Here is a 21,692-nt window from a genome sequence, read left to right as displayed (position 1 = left end):
GTCATATTAGACTTTTTGTCTGTTTTAGATCACTCTGTCACCTAGGCTGGAGTGCAGTGGCGTGGTCATAGCTCACTGCAGCCTTGAACTCCTGAGCTCAAGTGATCCTCCCACCTCAGCCTCCTGAGTTGCTGGCATGAGCCAATGTGCCCTGGCCAATATTAGAATTTTTGATGCCCTTCTACAGGGTCAAGTAGAAGATTCTCTACTTAATGATGGTCACTAATTTTTTTTTTATTTTTTTGAGACAGTTTCACTCTTGTTGCCCAGGCTGGAGTGCAATGGTGCGATCTCGGCTCTCTGCAACCTCTGCCTCCCGGGTTCAAGCGATTCTCCTGACTCAACCTCCCAAGTAGCTGGGATTACAGGCATGTGCCACGATGCCCGGCTAATTTTGTATTTTTAGTAGAAATAGGGTTTCTCCATATTGGTCAGGCTAGTCTCGAACTCCCAACCTCAGGTGATCTGCCTGCCTCGGCCTCCCACAGTGCTGGGATTACAGGTGTGAGCCATCACGCCTGGCCAGAATGTCACTAATTTTTATTGCAAGGGTAAATGGCTTCTGAGATCTAAAATTTTACCAGGCAGGGTGACTGGCTCATCAGCGTGAAGGCTTTACTTTTAACTCTACTAAGTTAGAATTTGTGATAATTAAGACAGGAGCTGCTTAAAAGCAGCTAAAGCTCAGCATTGCTCCATCTATGGGGAAAATTTTGCCAAAAAATTATGAAAACAATATTGTAGCATATGCATTTAATTGATTTGACAGAGCACGTTCAAAAAATAAAGTTACCACTTCCTATTATTGTGGAATTTATTTTGGCAAGCTGAAAACACCATCTGAAGAGTCCCCTTTCTCTACAAAAAAAAAAAAAACAAAAAAAAAAACTCCAAACAAAAAATTTAAAATCCATTTCCGTAACATTTTGATATATTCCCTCCCTCTTTTCAAAAGGCCATTTTGCACATATTTATGATCATGTATAGTATTTCAGATCCTGCTTTTACTATTGTAAGTATTTCCCAAGTAGATTTTTTTAATTTAATTTTTTTTTCAGACAGGGTCTCGCTGTCACCCAGGCTGGAGTGCAGCGGTGTGATCATAGCTCACTGCAGCCTTGACCTGGGCTCAAGCCATCCTCAGCCTCCAGAGTAGCTGGGCACCACAGGCATGTGCCACCATGCCTAACTTTTTGATTTTTTATAGAGATGGGGTCTCACCACCACACCTGCCTAGTTTTATAATTTTTTGTAGAACTGGGGTCTTGCTATGTTGCCCAGGCTTGTCTTGGAACTCCTGGGCTCAAGTAGTCCTTCTGCCGTGGCCTGGGATGCCCACTCCCTATCCTCCTTCCCTGCCTGGCCAACTTCTGTTCATCTCTCAAGATCCAGCTCCTCTAGGAAGCCTCCCCTCTCCTCCCCTCCCTGGGCTCCTGCCACTGTGGTCTAGCATACTCTGTGCTCACCCCATCCAACACTTCCCACAGGGAGATGTAATGACCTGTCTCCCCTCCACAGGGAAGGAAATGGAATGCAAGACTCAGACAGAGCCCCCAGGATTCTCTACATTTAAGGTGGATGCAGAGCCGGGCGGACCAAGCACTGGAAGAGGAATGTCCTGGTAGTGGGTGTCTTCCCAACACACTGCACACAGTGACTCAGGGCTTGCTGAATTTTTTATTAAGCTGTACATCTCCTTTTTTTTTTTTTTTGAGATGGAGTCTTTCTTACTCTGTCACCTAGGCTGGAGTGTGATGGCACAATCTCAGCTCACTGCAACCTCTGCCTCCTGGATTCAAGTGATTCTACTGCCTCAGCCTCCCAAGTAGCTGGGACTATAGGTGCACACCACCACACCCTACTAATTTTTGTATTTTTAGTAGAGATGAGGTTTCACTGTGTTGACCAGGCTGGTCTCAAACTCCTGATCTCAAGTGATCCACTGGCCTCGGCCTCCCAAAGTGCTGGGATTACAGCTGTGAGCCACTGTGCCTGGCCTGTATCTCCTTTCTTAATAATAAAAACCCAGCATTTACACTGAATAGAGGGAAGACTACACCATTGTTCTAGATGGTTCAAAATTTGGCTTATCTATAGTAACCAGGTCATTTTGCTCATTTACTTGTTTCTATTATATATTCATGAATACTTAAATTTTCATATGTATTTCATATATATATATCATTCAAATTAAACAATATATAACAGGTTATTGTTAACAATTATAAACATTTATTAAGCACCAAGAATATACTGTGATGGTTGCTATATGAAAACATAATTACCGACATAGTATCCCTGCCATTGAGCTTACAATCTAAAATGAAATACAAGGCCATGAGCCTACCTAAAAACTTCCTTAACTTAGAAATGGCTACTTTGGCAAATGAGTGAGGCAAAATGACCTATTATTCAGGTGCAGTGCTAATAAGGCTTTGAGTATGATCCAAAGAATGTTTTACTTGTACCCATGTTTCCCGATTATATTACGCTTGCTAAGAAAAACAGTACTTAGAATTTTGGCATGAACAATGAATTATTTCAAATTGTCTTGTAGGACTTTAAACAAAGAGATGCTTACTGGCCTAAGTTTTCCAGCAGCCAGGGAAAGCCCTATTAAAAATATTATGAACTAGACTAAGTTTCTCTTTTAATCCACTTACACTTTTTTTTTTTTTTTTTTTTGAGAGGAGTCTTGCTGTCGCCCAGGCTGGAGTGCAGTGGCGTGATCTTGGCTCGCTGCAAGCTCCGCCTCCTGGGTTCAAGCCATTCTCCTGCCTCAGCCTCCCAAGTAGCTGGGACTACAGGTGCCTGCCACCATGCCTGGCTAATGTTTTTTCGTATTTTTAGTAGAGACGGGGTTTCACCATGTTAGCCAGGATAGTGTCGATCTCCTGACCTCGTGATCTGCCCCCCTCGGCCTCCCAAAGTGATGGGATTACAGGCGTGAGCCACCACGCCCGGCCCACTTAACACTTTTTAAACTTCTTCCTCTTCTCCTATACCTAAGGGCTCCAATGATACTATTTATCAGGAAAGAAAGTACTGTATCTAGATAAACTATCCTTAAGTATCACAGGCTTAGCAAGTTGGATTTCTAGAAAATATTCATAATTTATCTTTTATTATTTTTTTTGAGACAGAGTCTTGCTCTGTTGCCCAGGCTGGAGTGCAGTGGCATGATCTTGGCTCACTGCAAGCTCTGCCTCCCGGGTTCCCGCCATTCTCCTGCCTCAGCCTCCCGAGTAGCTGGGACTACAGGCGCCTGCCACCACGCCCGGCTAATTTTTTTGTAGTAGAGATGGGGTTTCAGTGTTAGCCAGGATGGTCTTGATCTCCTGACCTCGTGATCCACCTGCCTCGACTTCCCAAAGTGCTGGGATTACAGGTGTGAGCCACCGCGCCTGGCCACTAATTCATATTTTAAAAGAGGACTGAGTAAAAACAGCAATGGAACCTCTGGCTACAGGAGATGCCTGGCTATGCCTGATATGTAAACAAACACAAGCAGTCGAGTTCAGGCCATGCATCTTCAAAGTGATGAAGAATATATGTAAATGCTTGTTTTTCTCCTCCATATTTCTCGTGTAGAGGTATATGAGAATTTAGCATCAAGACTATACTACAAACCTTGTCCTATGTTGCCTACATTCATAGTATAATATTTAATAAATACTCCCAAGGTTGTCATTGCTGGTCACGTATTAGCTGACAAAGGCACACTGAAGGGACTTTGATTCTTACTGTCAAATGCAAAGATTGTTTTAAACTACTGAACACATACAATCTTAAACTATGTGATCATTATTTTCAATCATTTATGATAATTTTAATTCTAAAAGATTACTAAAAAAAAATTGGTTGTAGGGTATCTGAAAACAAAAATAGAATGTACTCCATAAAGTACATGCACAGAATTTTTAAAAATGCAGGCATACAAATATTTAAGGGCAGAGTGGTAATAACCTGAGACTTTTTAAAAATGGCAAAACAATATTTCAGCAATTTTTGGGAAAAAAACAAATATTTTCCCTAAGAAGTCTCTCTTGGCAACTTTCTTTTTAAGTAACGAAGCAGCAGCAACATTTTTAAATGTTCATAAAGCTCGCTTTCCATTAACAAGTTTATTAAGGAAGAGTGGTCCTGAAACTTCAGGATAAAACTTTTGATAAAAATAGAATCACTAATTTTGACCTAAAACAGACACTAAAACACCCCTCCTTCCAATTTAAGAGTGTCATTTATACCTCCTACTTATAGTAAATAAATCCAATTAATTATAAGATTTGAAATGGAAAATCTGAAACACATATCAACATCATTTTCTTCTAATAAGGTAACAGAAATTAACTTCAATGGAGTTCCCCAAAAAGAGGAGAATAGAGTTTTAAAAAACTTAATTACAGCACTGGTAAATGAATCTGGGTTTACCAATCTCAGATCTCAATGCACTTAGTTTTAGTTGGTATTCTGTGAGATGGCTAGAATTCCTGATTTAAGTATGTAGTATGTATTTTTTTAAGTCAAGGCAAGTTTGAGTATGTATAAAGCATAGATATTAGCATGGTTATAAAGGCAATATGACCGATATACACATTGTTTTCTGAAGCAATACATTCCGAGCTACATACAATTTAATTTCATGTCCTAAGACTACATGCTTAACATTAAGCTTAGAAACATAATTGCTGTAATACATTAAAAATACTTCATTTTCTAATATTGTAAAGTATATTTTCAAATACCTGGTATAATTTTTTTTGCACAAAAATTTAAAAGACATCCCACTAGCTAGCTATTACTATTGTGTTAAGTAATCATTTGAAGGAAGAATTCACAAGGAGAGCAGGTTATAAAACTAAGCATAATAATTATTGCATTTAACTAAAAAAAAATCAAGTAGTTCTGAATTACACTTGTTTTTTGTCTTAGTAATGTGCATATTCACTTTATAGCTACTAGTTTGATAAATATACTGATTGTATAAGATTTGTTTTTCTTGTTTTTGTTTTTCTTGGGTAGTTATTTTTCTGTGTCCTTCCCCAACAGCAATTGGAATTTTCTTTTGAATACAAAGTAAATTAATGTTTATACTGTTTTTTTCACCTGAGTCATGTAAAAGGTGACTCCTTTCATTTTAAAAAGTTATATTTAATTTTTGGGGGCCTTAATTAAAATTTAACATTTAACCATGTGTTTTTTTTTGTAAACAGTCTACATGTCAACAAATGGATAAGGGTTAACAAAAGCAAATACTGACTTCATCTGTGTTTTAAACACGATTGTATGAATTTTTCTTTTTCAATTAAAAAAATTACATAAAACCATTCATATAGGTCTTCTCTCTCAACTGCTTTGAGATATAGCTTTAAAAATGGGTAGATCAAGACAAATAATGTTGGTAATCTCTTATCTTGCATAGAAAAGAAAAAATAAAGGAACTTATTTCCTTCCTAAGGTCTCAGCTAGTTTCTTAAGTCTTTTCTTCAGCTCCAGTGGAAATTTCTCATAGCACTTCTTACAGACTGGCTTCATGTCAAACTCCACAAACTTATTCCTAAAGATAATAATTATAAAAAAAAGAAATTAGTGGAAACATATTCAACAAAGATATATAAATAATGTGAAGTAATTGTACTGAACTAAACGAAGGCAACTAGGTGATGATATTATATTCATGTTAGTAAAAAACCATAATTCTAACCTCAATTCTTATTGTGATATATATATATAAAAATTCAGTATCATTTGAAAAAAATGTCCTTATAAATTGGTTCTATACATCCATCTGTGCAACATAGACTGTAGATTACATTTTATTCAGCACTAAGTAAACAGGAAATCGAATGTAAATATAATTACTTAAGTACAATCACTTTTTTTTTTTTTTTTTTGGAAACAGAGCCTCGACTGTCACCCAGGCTGGAGTGCAGTGGTGATCACAGCTCGCTGCAGCCTCTGACTCCTGGACTCAAGCCATCCTCCCACCTCAGCCTCCTGAATAGCTGGGACACAGGTGCATACTACTATATCTGACTAACTTAAAAATTTTTTTTTGTAGAGACAGAGTCCTGCTGTATTGCCTAGGATGGTAATCACATTTTAGAATACCTTAAAGATAAATTTATCTAAAGGAAAGAATCGTATTTTTATAATGTGAATGATTTCTTTATTGGAGGCAACGTGATCTTACTTAGTACTTTAAATTAGGTAGCCATAAGGTTTAATTTTAAATTATAAGGGGTTATTTTGGTTTTCTGACAGAAAGGTTGGAAGAAAGTTTTTAATCACTCTTAACATAAATGTAACCAGATCACCTGTGGTTGTATCATAAGCGGTAGCTATTTGAAGAATTCAACTATTCTTTTGAAAAGCTAGAGCAATACACATTATCAATTTATTTTTAAAACGGTCCTGGACGGCCGGGCGCAGTGGCTCAAGCCTGTAATCCCAGCACTTTGGGAGGCCGAGGCGGGCAGATCACGAGGTCAGGAGATCGAGACCATCCTGGCTAACACGGTGAAACCCCGTCTCTACTAAAAATACAAAAAATTAGCCGGGCGTGGTGGCGGGCGCCTGTAATCCCAGCTACTCGGGAGGCTGAGGCAGGAGAATGGCGTGAACCCGGGAGGCAGAGCTTGCAGTGAGCCGCGATCGCGCCAGTGCACTCCAGCCTGGGGGACAGAGAAAGACTCTGTCTCAAAAAAAAAAAAAAAAAAATGGTCCTGGAGAAGACAACTTTTCAGATAGCCTCCTGACCGTCTGTAATGCATTTCCAACAGGTAATTACAGGAGCTTATTACTGTTGAAATCCAGAGTGTTTAATTTTGAATTGAGTAAATATAGAACTTGGTAACTTGTTCATTGTCTGTGAAATTATATTCAGGTAGCATTTGTGAAACAAATCTAGTGGTATATTGCTATCTATGACAAAAATTATAAAATCTGCTGATATTTTTACTGCATTTAAACATTATATTAAACTAGACTTTGCTTCAAGATCATTTTAAAGGACAATGTTAATAACAAAGGAAATTCCTAAACACATATTTTAAATGAAAAATCTTCTATTTTAAAACACCACACTGGGAATTATTTTACAGCTTTTCTCCCAAGGTCATCTTAGAGCAAAAGCTATTAAAACTGCCATTTTTTTGATAAAAGAAAAAAAAGTATTCCTGTTTTCAGACAGACTACCTTAGCAAGCTTTCCACTGTTTTAATCTTTTTTATTTTTTATTTTTTGAGACGGAGTCTCACTCTGTCGCCCAGGGTGGAATGCAGTAGCACGATATTGTCGGCTCACCGCAACCTCCGCCTCTCAGGTTCAAGCGATTCTCCTGTCTCAGCCTCACAAATAGCTGGGATTACAGGTACCCGCCACCATGCCTGGCTAATTTTTTTGTATTTTTAGTAGAGACAGGGTTTCACCATGTTGCCCAGGCTGATCTCAAGTGATCTGCTGCCTCAGCATCTCAAAGTGCTGGGATCACAGGTGTGAGCCACCATGCCTGGCCTCATTGTTTTAATCTTACATTTACATTTAATTCCTCTTTATAGAGGGAAACATGTAAACTGAAACAAAATATTTTTAGAGCTCCAAACACAATGGTAACTATGAGGGAAAACTGGATCATGCTAGTAATTCAAGAGAATTTCAAAGATTGAAATACTTCTCATAAAAATCAGGAATAAAAAAAGAGTTTGAAGACATTGAGGAAATGAATTCATAAACAGTAGCATACGGGTATTGTACGAATGCATGTTCAAACATCACAGAAGATGTCTTAGGTAAATCAGATGGACTTTGCTTAGAGATGAAACATGCTGAAAGATTTTTTTTTTTTTGAGACAGAGTCTCACTCTGTCGCTCAAGCTGGAATGCAGTGGCAGTCATGGCTCACTGCAGCAGCCTCAGCCTCCTGAGTAGCTGGGACTATACGTGTGGGCCACCACGCCTGGCTAATTTTTTTTTTTTTTTTGACAGATGGGGTCTAGGCATGTTGTCCAGGCTGGTCTCAAAATCCTGGGCTCAGGCAATCCTTCTGCTCTGGCTTCCTAAAGTGCTGGGATTATAGGCGTGAGCCACCATGCCTGGCCATGCTGAAATAATTTAATACATTACTTAGAATATATGCATTTTTAAAAATATCAAACAACACTTACAATTTATCAATGAAATGATTGTGGCAAGGAAACCAAAAACCAGGATTTTAAAAGCTACAGTTATCAGACAAAAATCCTTTAAAATGTTTTCCAGGGTCTATTAAGAGATTAGAATTCTTCCCTTTAAATCCATTTAAAAAAATGAAAGAAATGTATACCATATGGTGTTTAAAAAATGAGGTGAATGAGTCTACAGAGTAAGTGAAATACGTGACCACAAAATTGTATTAAGTATGGAGTGTATTCATTTAATTTTTGTAATTTTAGCAGTTATGCAAAAGGACCAATTCTACATAGGACAAATACTTGTATTTCAATCTCTGATGACTACAAATACATGCCCAAAAGTTGCAGTGGGGGAAGAAAGCAAAAGACAGAAACAGAACAAAAACATATTCCAAAGGACTAACCAAAGGAGAAAGTAGTGAAAATGATGACACAGGGATAGAAAAGTTTACAAACAGACTGGCTTTTTCTTTTTCTGCTTGTCCTTATCCTTTGCTTCTCTCTCCCGTTTGGCAAGTCGCCTCTTAAATTCTTCTGGCATTTTCTCATAACAGTGTTTGCAGACTGGCTTTAGGTCAATTTCAACAAACTTATCCCTTTGAGTAGGACAAAGAAGGAATAGAAGAAAGAACAGGGAACAATTAAAGGAAGAACCTTTACTTTCAGAAGGCCTGAACAGAAAGATATAAAATAATTCTCTTTTTCTAAATTCTAGGATTTTTTTTTAAGTGTCCCCCCAAAGTTTTCAGTCTTAGGATTCACACTGGACAAAACCGTAGACTTACTTCAGTGTTAATTTAGTGTTGCAGGTAGAACAGGCAAAGCAATTCACACACCAGGCCTTATTAAGAGCAGAGACCACTGGAGAAAGAGGAAAGACATCTGGTCACATGGAAATACATCAGTATGGGGAGCAGGGCAGCTTAGAATTTCAACTCTAAAACAGAACTACGACTGTGTCTGTGGCACTTGGTGGAGGTTCTCAAGAACCTTTTTTTTTTTTTTTTCAAATGAGACAGGGTCTTGCTCTGTAGCCCAGGCTGGAGTACAGTGGCACAATCTTGGCTCACTGTAGCCCCAACCTCCCAGGCTCAAGTGATCCTCCCATCTCAGCCTCCTGAGTAGCTGGGACTACGGGTGCACACCACTATACCTGGCTAATTTTTTTTTTTTTTTTTTTTGAGACGGAGTCTCGCTCTAGGCTGGAGTGCAGTGGCACAATCACGGCTCACTGCAACCTCTGCCTCCTGGGTTCAAGCGATTCTCCTGCCTCATTTTCCCGAGTAGCTGGGACTACAGGTGCGTGCCACCATGCCCAGCTAATTTTTGTATTTTTAGTAGAGACAGGATTTCACCATGTTGGCCAAGATGGTCTCGATTTCTTGACCTTGTGATCCGCCCGTCTTGACCTCCCAAAGTGCTGGGATTACAGGCGTGAGCCACTGTGCCTGGCCTATACCTGGCTAATTTTTATATTTTTTGTAGAGACACGGTCTTGCTGTTTCCCAGGCCGGTCTTGAACTCCTGGGCTCAAGCAATCTGCCTGCCTCGGTCTCCCAAAATGCTGAGATTATAGGCATGAGCCACCATGCCCAGCCAAGAACCTCTTTCTTGAGAGCTTCTTTTCTTTTGTTTTTCAGACAGGGTCTCACTCTGTTGTCCAGGCTGTATTGCAGTGGTGTGATCACAGCTCAAACTCCTGGGCTCAAGCAATCTTCTCATCTCGTTGTCCTGTGTAGCTAGGACCATAGGTGTGTGCCAGCACATCTGGTTAATTTTTTATTTTTATTTTGTAGAGATGGAGGTCTTGCTATGTTGCCCAGGCTAGTATTGAACTCCTGGCCTCAATAAATTCTCCTGTCTCGGCCTCCTTCAGTGCTGGGATTACAGGTGTAAGCCACCACACCCGGCCCTCAACCTTTATGTATACAGTTGTTGCTCAATATGTGCAGGATACTGCTTCTAGGATGCTGTGAGGATACCAAAATCTCAGATGCTCAAGTCCCTGTATAAAATGCATATAACCTATGTACATTGTCTTGTATACATTTTTTTTTTTTTTTTTTGAGACGAAGTTTTGCTCTTGTCGCCCAGGCTGGAGTGCAGTGGTGTGATCTTGGCTCACAGCAACCTCTGCCTCCTGGGTTCAAGTGATTCTCCTGCTTCAGCCTCCCGAGTAGCTGGGATTATAGGCATGCATCACCACACCCAGCTAATTTTTTGTATTTTTAGTAGAGACGGGGTTTCACCATGTTGGCCAGACTGGTCTTGAACTCTTGACCTCAGGTGATCTGCCCGCCTCAGCCTCCCAAAGTGTTGGGATTACAGGCGTGAGCCATTGCGCCTGGTCCTGTCTCGTATACTTTAGATCATCTCTAGGTTAATTATAATGCCTAGTACAATGTAAATAATATGTAAATAGTAATTATACTGTACTATTTGTATTTTTATATTGTTATTTTTCTCTAAATATTTTTGATCCATAGTTGGTTGAATCCACGGATGTTTGGATCCAGCCCCTGGATACGGAGGGCTGACTTTAATCTTCCCCCATCCTTAAGTATCCTGTGAAGATATAAATGATGTGTGCCATGTCTTACACCAGCAACTGTGCCCCCTTGGCCTGGGCACATGTGGCAACTGTCCATGCATCATGTTGTTTAGGTGACTTGCTGTTTCTGTCCCTACTGCTGTTGGCCCAACAAGGAAATATGAACTAGGTAAATAATTTTCAAAAATCCAGACATTAACTTATTTGCCCCTGTAGGAGTCTTTTTTCCAGAGCTGATGATAACAAGACAGCTTCCTTTGCAGCTTCTTTCACCTGGCATCTATTTCACAGAGGAGGGAGGTAAGTTTTATTTTCAATGGCACTAAAGATTGTTTTCCTGGATTGTTTTCACAAACTGCACATGAACAGTGTTTCAAAAGTATTTCCTGAATTAGGTGATGTCTGCAGGGAGCCATGAATCATGCTGAAAACAGGATTGTTCAAAACTTTGCCAGGAAGTCTCTGGCAGAATTGTGTTAGCGACTCTTAGCAAACACAGCTGCTTCCTTTCTGTTCCAATCAATCAGCCCAGCCTAATTACCACAGTACAAGGGTGGTAAGTCCTAGATATGCTTGCTGATAACTGCCAGCTTTTAGCATGTGCAAGTTAAAGTGCCTCTTCCTAACTACGATAGCAGATTAAACTGTTCCTAATAAACGTTGTTCTAGAGCTTCCTGAAACCGGACACAGAAAACAGGTCTTAGGGTCCACCAGGGACAGTTCCCATGATTGCTGGCATACAACACTGCAGCAGTGGCTGAAAAGTAGTGTCATAAATCAGTAACAAATCCAACTCTTTGATATTATCATCTTACTGCTACAGATTACTTGGAAACTATGCCAAAGATAGAGAATAAGTAACTGATAATGATCACATTCCAAACCATAGCAATCACCAACCTGAATTTCCACATTACCCAAGCGTTTTTGTATCAAAGTGGTACCAATCTAAAACTCACACAGATACTTACCATCACCTTCTATAACACGATTGCAGTGGAAGCAAACATCACCAAATAGCTGAAAATAAAAAAAGGTGGTCAAAGTTCAAGATGTGTTAGAAATTTTAGAACACTGAACATTTAAAAATAGCTGGCTATCTAAATTGAGGATTTATCACTAGAAAAAATTAGTAAAAGTCCTTTGACAAGTTTTTACTTCTTACAAAGAAAGTAATTCACTCTCATCAATTAAAAGAAAAACTTTCAGGCTGACAGTTTGAACACCCAAGTAAGTGATGCAAAATATAGAAATCTGTGAGTCCATATGGATAAGAAATAGATAAATGAATAAACCTATAGACGGGAGAGGAGGTGGGCTCTTGCTCAGGCAGAGCGCTGAGGACCAGACTATGGGTGGAGGGCATGGAGCTGCAGAAGTGTCGTTTGCAGCTGGCGCAGAGACAAGAATCATCAAGGAGTGCTAAATCTAGGGCAGGCTGATGAGGAACAGGACATTTCCATGGGCATAAAATGATTGCCCACAGATTGCTTCTTTCTTACAAAGGAGGGAAGGAAATTGTAATTCATAGTGATGTTATCAGCCAGCACCATGCCTGGGAGATCACCAGTGCAGGAGAGGTATAAAATGCTCCAGGGGCAAGGTTCTGCGAGGATGCCCTGCCACTGTATGCGGCCGTAACCTGCTGTGTATAACCTCATCTAAGCATAGAGAAGCAGCAGGTGAACCCAAGTGGAAAGTAGTCTATTAAAAGGTGGTAGGGGCCCTCTGCATCCCTCCAAAATGTCAATGTCATCAAAAATTTTAAAAGGATCTGGAAATGTTCCAGATTTAAGAAGGCTAAAGAAACATCACAGCCCTAGGCTGGGTCCAGTCTGGGAGTGGAAAAAATGCTGTGAGGATATTATTGACTCAAGCGACAAAACTGGAATAAATGGGTTAAAGTACGGTATCAATATTGATAACTACAATTATGTTAGAGAGTCCCATATTCTTGGGAAATATACACTGAAGTATTTAGGGGTAAAGGAGTATGACGAACTTATTGGCAAATGCTTTAGAAACAGCCATCGTACTTGTATATAATATTTACGTAAGTATGTGTTTTACACAGGAAGACTGAGCACGGGAAATGATAAAGCAAACTGTGGACTTGAATGAAAGGCATACAGGTATTCTTTGTATATTTTATAGTTGGCTTCTGAGTCTGAAATTATTTCCCAAATAAAAAGTTAAAAACAAATCTCTATTGAACAATGTACATCTTCCAAGAGATTTCCTTGTAGCTAAACTACTGATAAGCTTAGGTTCATAAAAGTCTATCTAGCATCCAGTGACTAAGGTCAATACCTGGTTATAGTGAGTTTCACAATACGCCAGGCCTTTCCTCTCATAATGGCGATGTCCAAGAAAGGGTTTCTCACACTTGGCACAAACAAAATGCTGAAAAAAAATTGCTATAGGTAATTTTTGAATTGCCATATTTTATATCTAATAAAGTAAACACCAAAGTTAACCTATTTTCAGAGAAGATGAAGGAAAGTTTGAGACAGTCATTTCATTTGGCCTTAGGTAGCCCCATAACATAATACTTCTGCAGCTGTAATTCAGTTGTCTGTCTTTGAAGGTTACTTTAAGACATAGCCTATTATAATAGCCTGAAAAGAGAATAGAGGTGAGCATCTCAGTAGCACCTATAAAGGAGGAGCTGCTGCTGGATACAGACCATGGCACTTCCTGCTTCTTCAAGAAGGCTTTGGGAGAAAAAGTGCACATCCTGTATCATTATTGAGACATTCACAAAAGCAGTGTACATTCTATATTCTTGGCTGTCAGCAAAGTCAATTGTCTTTAAAATGTCCATGTTTAATCTTTAGAGTCTCCTAATCTTGCCAGAACACCTGAATCATGAAGATTTGAAAGTACTGGTTACCCCTGAATCATGGAGATTTGAAAGGATTGGTTACCCTTTGCCATTTAGAACTCACCTCCACATGCCACTGCTTGCCCATGGCGTTCACCACGCGCCCTTCGATGGGCCGTCGGCAAGCGCCACAGATGGGGACCCCCATTTTATCATGGCATGGCAGGCAGTACAGCTCCCCTTTCAGCTCCCGTGCATCGGCAGTCAGCTCCTTCCTGTCCGTGAGAAAGACATCCAGCTTAATACTAATACTAAGAGAGAAAAACGGCCAACCGATGGGGCTAGCACACTTTTTAGAAGGTTTTTAAAGACATTACTATGACAATCCCTGCAAATTTCTTTTTTCCCCTTTAGAGGTGATCAGAATAACCTGAATTAATAGGCCCGAACAGGTTTCAGACTCCTACCAAAACATCTGTATCTTAAAAGGATAAGATGCAAGACTAGGTCAGATACATACCACCACACCAGTCATATTCCTCATTTCCTTCTTATATTATCACATTACATTTTAGTCCATTTGTCTTCCTTTAAAAGCTACAGGGAATAATCACAGTGCTGAGGGTAGACTCAGTAATACTACCTGCTATGGTGTGACTGTGTCCTCGAAGTTCATGATCCCCAATGCAGAGGTGTTGGGAGGTAGGACCTCTAAGGGGTGATTAGATCATGAAGGCTCTGCCCTCACAGATAGATTAATGCTGTTACTGAGGGGGTGGGTTCCTTAAAAAGGACAAGTTCAGCCTCCTTCCTTCTCTTCCTTCCCCCCTCCTCTTCCCCCCACCATGTGATGCCCTCTGCTATGTAATGATGCAGAAGAAGGTCCTCACCAGATGCCAGCCCCTTGATCTTGGACTTCCCAGCCTCCAGAACCACGAGCCAAATAAACTTCTGTTGGTTACAAATTACCCAGTTTGTGGTATTCTGTTATAGGCGCATAAAATAGACTAAGACACGACCTTTCCAAGCAAACTGAGAAGTTGGGAGACTAGTTCCATTTACTAACAATTATTTAAATCGTCACAAGCTGTTGAAAAGAGTTATAGGTTAATAGGTTTATTTTCATAAACAACAAAATGCCCAGAATTTTCCTTCTCCAAATACTTAAATATTATTTTCAGTCTCCTGCATCAATAAACATTTGGTCAGAGATGGTCCCAATTAGTCAAATGGACTTGTTTGAATTTCACCCCTTTTATGTAATTCTCTAGGAGAGATGCTAATGAAAAGTGGACAGAGGTGAATCCCCAAGAGGAAGGATAGGCAAGAAAACGAGATAAGGCACAAACTGATAATTCAATCACAAAAGATGAGACAGCTGAACTTATACAGCCAAACTGTTTTCTTTTTTTCTTTCTTTTTTATTTTTTGAGATGAGTCTCGCTTTGTTGCCCAGGCTGGAGTGCAGTGGTGCGATCCACGCTCACTGCAAGCTCTGCCTCCCGGGTTCACGCCATTCTCCTGCCTCAGCCTCCCGAGTAGCTGGGACTACAGGCACCCACCACCACACCTGGCTCATTTTTTAATTTTTAGTAGAGATGGGGTTTCACCATGTTAGCCAGGATGGTCTCGATCTCCTGACCTCGTGATTCACCCGCCTTGGCCTCCCAAAGTGCTGAGATTACAGGCGTGAGCCACTGCACCTGGCCCAAACTGTTTTCTTAATATTTGGCCTACTGTTTCTTCTCCATCCCTACCATAATTTAGCAAGTAAGTTCATATTAACTATAGTAAAGAATTTTTTTTTATGATATGGAGTCTTGCTCTGTCTCCCAGGCTGGAGTGCAGTGGCACCATCTCAGCTCACTGCAAGCTCCGCCTCCCGGGTTCCCGCCATTCTCCTGCCTCAGCCTCCCAAGTAGCTGGGACTACAGGCACCCGCCACCGCACCCGGCCAAGAATCTTTATCCAATGAATTTTTATACTCAGCAAACTGAGAAAAATTTATAGCCTAACAATCTATCATAACTTATTGAAGACAAAAAATTAAATATATTTCTTTTAGATATAAACCAAGCCAAATTAAATAAATATAACAACATATTTTAAGATAATACATAATTATTACAACTGTAAAAGTTATGCATGTGCAGAGATAAGACCTTTTTTTGTTTTTAGATCTTCTATTGGAAAAACAGTGATAACAAATATTTCTGGGGCTAATCGGAGTATTTTTAATATGGACTGACAGTTGATATTATAAGATTATTGCTAATTTTCTTAGGCATAATAAGAGTATTGTGATTCTGGCCAGGTGCAGTGGCTCATGCCTATAATCCCAGCACTTTGGGAGGCCGAGATGAGTAGATTGCTTGAGCCCAGGAGTTTGAGACCAGCCTGGGCAATGCAACAAGCCTCCATCTCTACAAAAAGTTTAAAAAAATTAGTCGGGAAGGGTGGTGTGTGCCTGTGGTCCCAGCTACTCTGCAGGCTGAAGTGGGAGGACTGCTTGAGCCCAGGAGGGTGAGGCTGCAGTGAGCTATGATTGCCCACTGCACTTCAGCCTGGGCAATAGAGAGAGACCCTGTCTCAAGGAAAAAAAAAAAAAAATTTTTTAAAGTATTGTGGTTCCATAGGAAAATGCCCTTATTCTCAGGAGACGTATACTGAGAGTCATGAGAAATTTTAGAGGTATGTGTATACAGACACACGTGCACACATACATAGGAGGGTGAAACGAGAATGTGGACTGTATACACACAAGCATGGCAAAATGTTAACTGGTGAAACGAAATTAAGGGTATACAGGTTTCATTATATCATTCTCTTGACTCTTCTATAGGTTTAAAATTTTCTAGACTAAAAATTGGAGAAAAACAATTTGGTTTGCTAGAGTAACAGAAGTATAGATAAATGTAACTTTCATTCCCACTGCTTGTGTAATAAAAAAGAAACAATTCCAGTACCCGCAGTTGGCGCAGTTGAAATGGTCTGGATGGTAGGGGTCGTTCTTGAATATCAGAGGCTGCTCATCGATGATAGCATGGCATTTCTGGCAGATGTATTTCCCAAGGCCTCTGGCTTTCTCACGATTATGACAGGGGCGACACAGGTGTCTAAACAGAGCCAAAACTTAAATTTAAAATTTTAGGTTCTTTCTAATGGTTAAAAAGAAATATGCTTCCCTTATCCCTGAAAAGAAATTAAATCATTTCTTAAAAAAATCACTCCTGTGCTTAACAGGGCAGAATCAAGCTACATGAAAAATGTGTTCCAACCCTAATATCTGACTGATTTTTCAGAAACTCCACCTAGGTACATCCCCCATTGGTAGTTCAGCCATGCATGGAGCAGTTATGCCCTGTGAACAGCAACACAAGGGTCCACTCCCAGCAGCAGCACTCAGTCAACACACTGCAGTGTCTGAGTTCCCATGCCCTCAATTCAGTGTCCTACAGAACTGCCTTACATCCCACATAGAGAATACACATGATCTTGTCACAGTCACATTATCCACCCACATCTGACAAGGATGAAAATCCACCTACCTCCCAGCATTCTTGACAAACCCGATATCTGCCAGAACTTCCTGGCAGAGGTCACAGCGGAAGCACTCCGGATGCCAGCTGTTATTCATGGCTTTGATAACTCGGCCAATGATGAATTCACCTGTGGGAAAGCAACACACAACGGATGTTACTAAGTAACGTCCTAAGTAACAAGCATGGCACTTTATTTACTGAGAGAGCAATTAAGGAAAAACAGTGAGGAAAAAAACCGTTGAAGCCTTTCTCAATAGAGAAACTTTTTTTTTTTTTTTGAGACAGTTTTGCTCTTGTTGTCCAGGCTGGAGTGCAATGGCGCCATCTCGGCTCATTGCAACCTCTGCCTCCCAGGTTCAAGCAATTCTCCTGCCTCAGCCTCCCAAGTAGCTGGGATTACAGGCGCCTGCCACCACGCCCGGCTAATTTTGTATTTTCAGTAGAGACAGGGTTTCTCCATGCTGGTCAAATTCCTGACCTCAGGTGATCGGCCCTTCTTGGCCGCCCAAATTGCTAGGATTATAGGCGTGAGCCACCACACCTGGCCAGTAGAAGAACTTTTTATTTATGTGTCTACCAGAGTAAGCACATTAGAAAAAAAGTTTTTATTTCATCTGAGTTTTTGTTTTTGATTCAGCAGCCATGTTTTTGGGCTGTTTTGTCTCATCTCTGAATCTAGCTTTCCTTTCCAAACGAGCTACTAGGCTCTCTTGAATGCCTTTTGGTTATTTCTGGTAATTGTCAACATAGACAACTGAAATCTACAGCACAGTTTCTTATAACCCATACTTAATTTATTCTTTCATTAAACCTTTAGAACATTCGACTTAGTTTCTTCAATCTCTGGAAACCTAGCAGAGGTATTAGCAACCAGTGAAGTGGCCAACATGCAAGCAAGTCCATCACTTATGTGCCGTGCAAGCAACTCTTAAGCATCCCTAAGCATCTGAAGCACCTCACTGATGTCTTCCCTGCCTCTTTCCTGGCAAAACCAAAAGCAAGTAGATAAAGGTTGTGTTAACACAGGAAAAGAACACTCCCAAACACCACCTGATAGGAGTCCTAGTTCATCCCAAAATACCTCTACCTTAAATGTCCTTAAAAATCAATTATCTCTAGGTTTTGATACTCCTCCAGCTTGTTATATATTAACAATAGCAAAGAGGAGTGATGAAGTTTCCAACAGTTATTCATAATGAGCACTAAAAACCATTTTTACCATCGATACTTCACGAGTGTGAAATGACTCAAGTAATTTGGAAACTTACTTTTTTTTCCCCCAAGATGGAGTTTTGCTCTGTCGCCCAGGCTGGAGTAAAGTGGTGCAATCTCGGCTCACTGCAACCTCTGCCCCCTGGGTTCAAGCTATTCTCCTGCCTCAGCCTCTTGAATAACTGGGATCACCGGCACCTGCCACCATGCCCAGCTAATTTTCGTATTTTTAGTAGAGACAGAGTTTCCCGATGTTGGCCAGGCTGGTCTCAAACTCCTGACCTCAGGTGATCCTCCTCCCTCCGCCTCCCAAAGTGCTAGGATTACAGGTGTGAGCCACCGTGCCTGGCCGGAAACTTACTTTTTACCTGACATTTAGCAGTAAAACTTACCACACTGATGACAGCAAGGGGCAAAGAGCATCTGAAAGTCATGTTCACAGTACTTTCTTCCTTCAAACTGAAAGAGAGGGTACCACCAACTTACAAACATGAAACAATCACAGGAGAAATATAATTATTTGATGAAGATATACAGGAAAGATGTTTCTAAACTAAGAGTTCTACTCTAAGAATTTATAACTCTACTGGGATTTTAAAAAGCAGATACTCTTTTGCACCATCCATACATCTACATGTTGGTACAGCAAAGACATACGGAATAAGTAGAGGCTAGAGTGAACAGTACACCTACAGGGACTGGTGACCTGGCCTGACTGTGTTGAATTGTTTTCTGGCTCAAATACCCTGCCTTTAATGAATCTGATGAAAGCTATGGATCACCTCTCCCTCCAGAAAATATGCACATACATACAACTCACCTCCCACATTTTTCAGGTCGATATCTATAATTCTCACGTAACCTCAAATATTTACAAAGGGCAAATATTCTAACACATTGTATTTTATTATTTTTTTAAATGGGAGTCTTGCTATGTTGCCTAGGCTAGTTCTTGGACTCCTGGCCCAAAGCAATCCTCCTACCTCAGTCTCTCAAAGCACTGGGACCACAGGCGTGAACCAGTACGCTCAGCCCTAGCACATTTTAAAATGACCAAAATCCATTGAAAAACATTCTTTTAACAGCCAAGATTTTTACATCTTTCATTTCTTGAACTGTTTTCATTTTATGTGCTCCAATTGTATCGTAGTATATTTTTTGTACTTGTCTTTAGCTGATCACCCTATCATACTTTTCTGCAATTAAAAAATATATATAACATGAAATTTTAAAATATGCTTTCTGAATCCATAAGGCTGTAAAGGTTAACATTTATTTTCTTCTGTATTATCATTAGAATGATTAGTATAAGACAAGCAAGACATAAATATTAATTTTTTAATACTGTTTACTTGAAAAGCATATCTTAGTGACAGTGAAATGAGTAGGGCTGCCTTTTCCTCCCACAATTATTTCATGTATCTCATGCATCAATATGGCTTTCCACTAGAAGATTCAAGTTCAATATTAATTCTAGGTCTATTTTCTATTTTGGGTGTTGCCTTTTTTTAAAATATAGAAATGCTAAGAAGCCTTTTTCACATTACTAAGTCATGAGAAATGTTATAGTTATGTCTCCCCTTGAGTCTTTGAGCTACTTACAAGTTATATGCCAAAAGTCATACACTGTTTGATTATCAAAATCCATTTTTAATGATATCCATTTTTAATGTATCAGTTGTCAACCCAGTTTCCTCAAATTATGGCTATAGACTTAGTTCATCCAATTTAGTGAACGTATCTACCATAGCTTAACTGACAAAGTCAGTTCTTACTGTTGAACCAACCAAAGCAGATTTTCTCCTAGAAAAATAACTTTTTTTTTTTCCAGAGTCTCACTCTGTTGCCCAGTCTGGAGTGCAATGGTACAGTCTTGGCTCACTGTAACCTCTGCCTCTTGGGTTCAAGCGATTCTCCTGCCTCAGCCTCCTGAGTAGCTGGGATTACAGGCACCCGCCACCATGTCCAGCTAATTTTTGTATTTTTAGTACAGATGGGGTTTCACCATGTTGGGCAGGCTGGTCTCGAACTCCTGACCTCAAGTGATCCTCCCGCCTCTGGCCTCCCAAAGTGCTGGGATTACAGGTATGAGCTACTATGTCCAGCTTTCACTTTTTAATTCAAATGAATAAGCTGTAATATGTTTAATGTATCTTTTTGTTTTTAGACTAGGTCTTGCTATGTTGTTCAGGCTTGTCTTGAACGCTTGGGCTCAAGTGATCCTTCTACATCAGCCTCTTGAGTAGCTGGGATTACAGGCACACACTACCTTGCCCAGATTAATGTATTTGGTTTTTAAAGTTTATTAACAGAAGAGAATAAATTGATATGCTATTACTCAATACTATGCCATACTACATTATAATGTGCAGCCAAAAGTACAAGTATTTATGAAGCGTGATATATTTCTGATGAATGTATGCCATCTATATATATAAAAATCTGATATTTAGCTTTTAGCAGTAATTAATGGAACTACCATATGATCCAGCAATCTCACTACTGGGAATATATCCAAAGGAAATGGAATCAGTATGTGGAAGAGATATCTGCACTCTCATGTTTACTGCAACACTATTCACAATAGCCAATATTTAGAAGCAACCTAACTGTCCATCAGCAGATGAATGGATTAAAAAAATATGGTACATATACCCAACGAGTACTCTTTGGCTATAAAAAAGAATGAGATCCTGTCATCTGTGGCAACATGGATGAACCTGTAGGACATTACATTAAGTGAAATAAGCACAGAAGGACAAATACTACATCATCTCACTCATATGTGGAATCTAAAGAGGTTGATTTCATAGAAATAGTAAAATAGAGGTTGCCGGAGGCTGGGGAGAATGGAGTGGAGGGGATGGGGAGAAGATGGTCAATGGGTGCAAAGTTGCAGTTAGGATGAATAAGTTCTAGTGTTCTATTGCACAGTAGGGTGACTTTGGTTAATAATATATTGCATTTCAAAATATTTCAAAATAGCTATTTCAAAATAGCTAGAAAAGGGGTATTTTAAATGTTCTTATGACAAAGAAATTATAAATGTATGAGGTGATGGATATGTTAAATACCCTGATTTGATTTTTACACAATGTATACATGTATTGAAACATCACACTGTGCCCCATGTGTGTAATTATTATGTCAATTAGAAACAAAAAAACAAAATGAACGCAAAACAGCCTTTTGTATCTGCTGCATCTGCATCCTTGGATTCAGTCAACCAAGGATAAAAAAATATGTGGAGGAAAAAACCCCAAACAATAAAAAATACCAATAGAAAAATAAAAATAATACAAATTTAAAAACACAGTATAACAACTATTTACATAGCATTTACATTTTATTAGCTATTACAAGTAATCTAGAGATAATGAAAAGTATACAG

At 39.6% G+C, this 21,692-nt stretch overlaps 1 protein-coding gene and 1 long non-coding RNA gene across 9 annotated transcripts in view; one reads left to right on the top strand and one right to left on the bottom strand.

Annotated features, from left to right (window-relative positions):
• Positions 1 to 1,678: 1,678 nt before the first annotated feature.
• The window catches only part of LIMS1 (LIM zinc finger domain containing 1), a 153,152-nt gene continuing 133,138 nt past the window's right edge, over positions 1,679 to 21,692 (bottom strand). For 5 of the 8 annotated variants that reach the window (XM_032177729.2, XM_032177731.2, XM_032177732.2 and 2 more), the window contains exons 3-11: positions 18,694 to 18,760; positions 17,096 to 17,216; positions 16,514 to 16,663; positions 13,672 to 13,822; positions 13,034 to 13,126; positions 11,695 to 11,743; positions 8,957 to 9,032; positions 8,576 to 8,767; positions 5,461 to 5,557 (exon numbers count right to left, since the gene is read on the bottom strand). In XM_032177729.2, coding sequence (XP_032033620.1) covers positions 8,620 to 8,767; positions 8,957 to 9,032; positions 11,695 to 11,743; positions 13,034 to 13,126; positions 13,672 to 13,822; positions 16,514 to 16,663; positions 17,096 to 17,216; positions 18,694 to 18,760 — 855 coding nt within the window. In that variant the 3' untranslated portion in view covers positions 5,461 to 5,557; positions 8,576 to 8,619. Of the gene's footprint in view, positions 5,558 to 8,575; positions 8,768 to 8,956; positions 9,033 to 11,694; positions 11,744 to 13,033; positions 13,127 to 13,671; positions 13,823 to 16,513; positions 16,664 to 17,095; positions 17,217 to 18,693; positions 18,761 to 21,692 lie in introns of all 8 variants that reach the window. The other 3 variants (XM_032177727.2, XM_032177735.2, XM_032177730.2) reach the window with 3 other exon arrangements.
• LOC116483571 (uncharacterized) lies at positions 10,899 to 14,716 on the top strand. Its single transcript, XR_009210131.1, has 3 exons — positions 10,899 to 11,022; positions 12,798 to 12,855; positions 14,424 to 14,716. It is a non-coding gene; the product is annotated as an uncharacterized LOC116483571 (long non-coding RNA).

The sequence above is a fragment of the Hylobates moloch genome, unplaced genomic scaffold (genome assembly GCF_009828535.3).
Source record: "Hylobates moloch isolate HMO894 unplaced genomic scaffold, HMol_V3 SCAFFOLD_15, whole genome shotgun sequence".
NCBI lineage: Eukaryota > Metazoa > Chordata > Mammalia > Primates > Hylobatidae > Hylobates > Hylobates moloch.
Note: the sequence above shows the minus strand (reverse complement) of the source record. Positions and strands in the feature narration are given on the sequence as shown.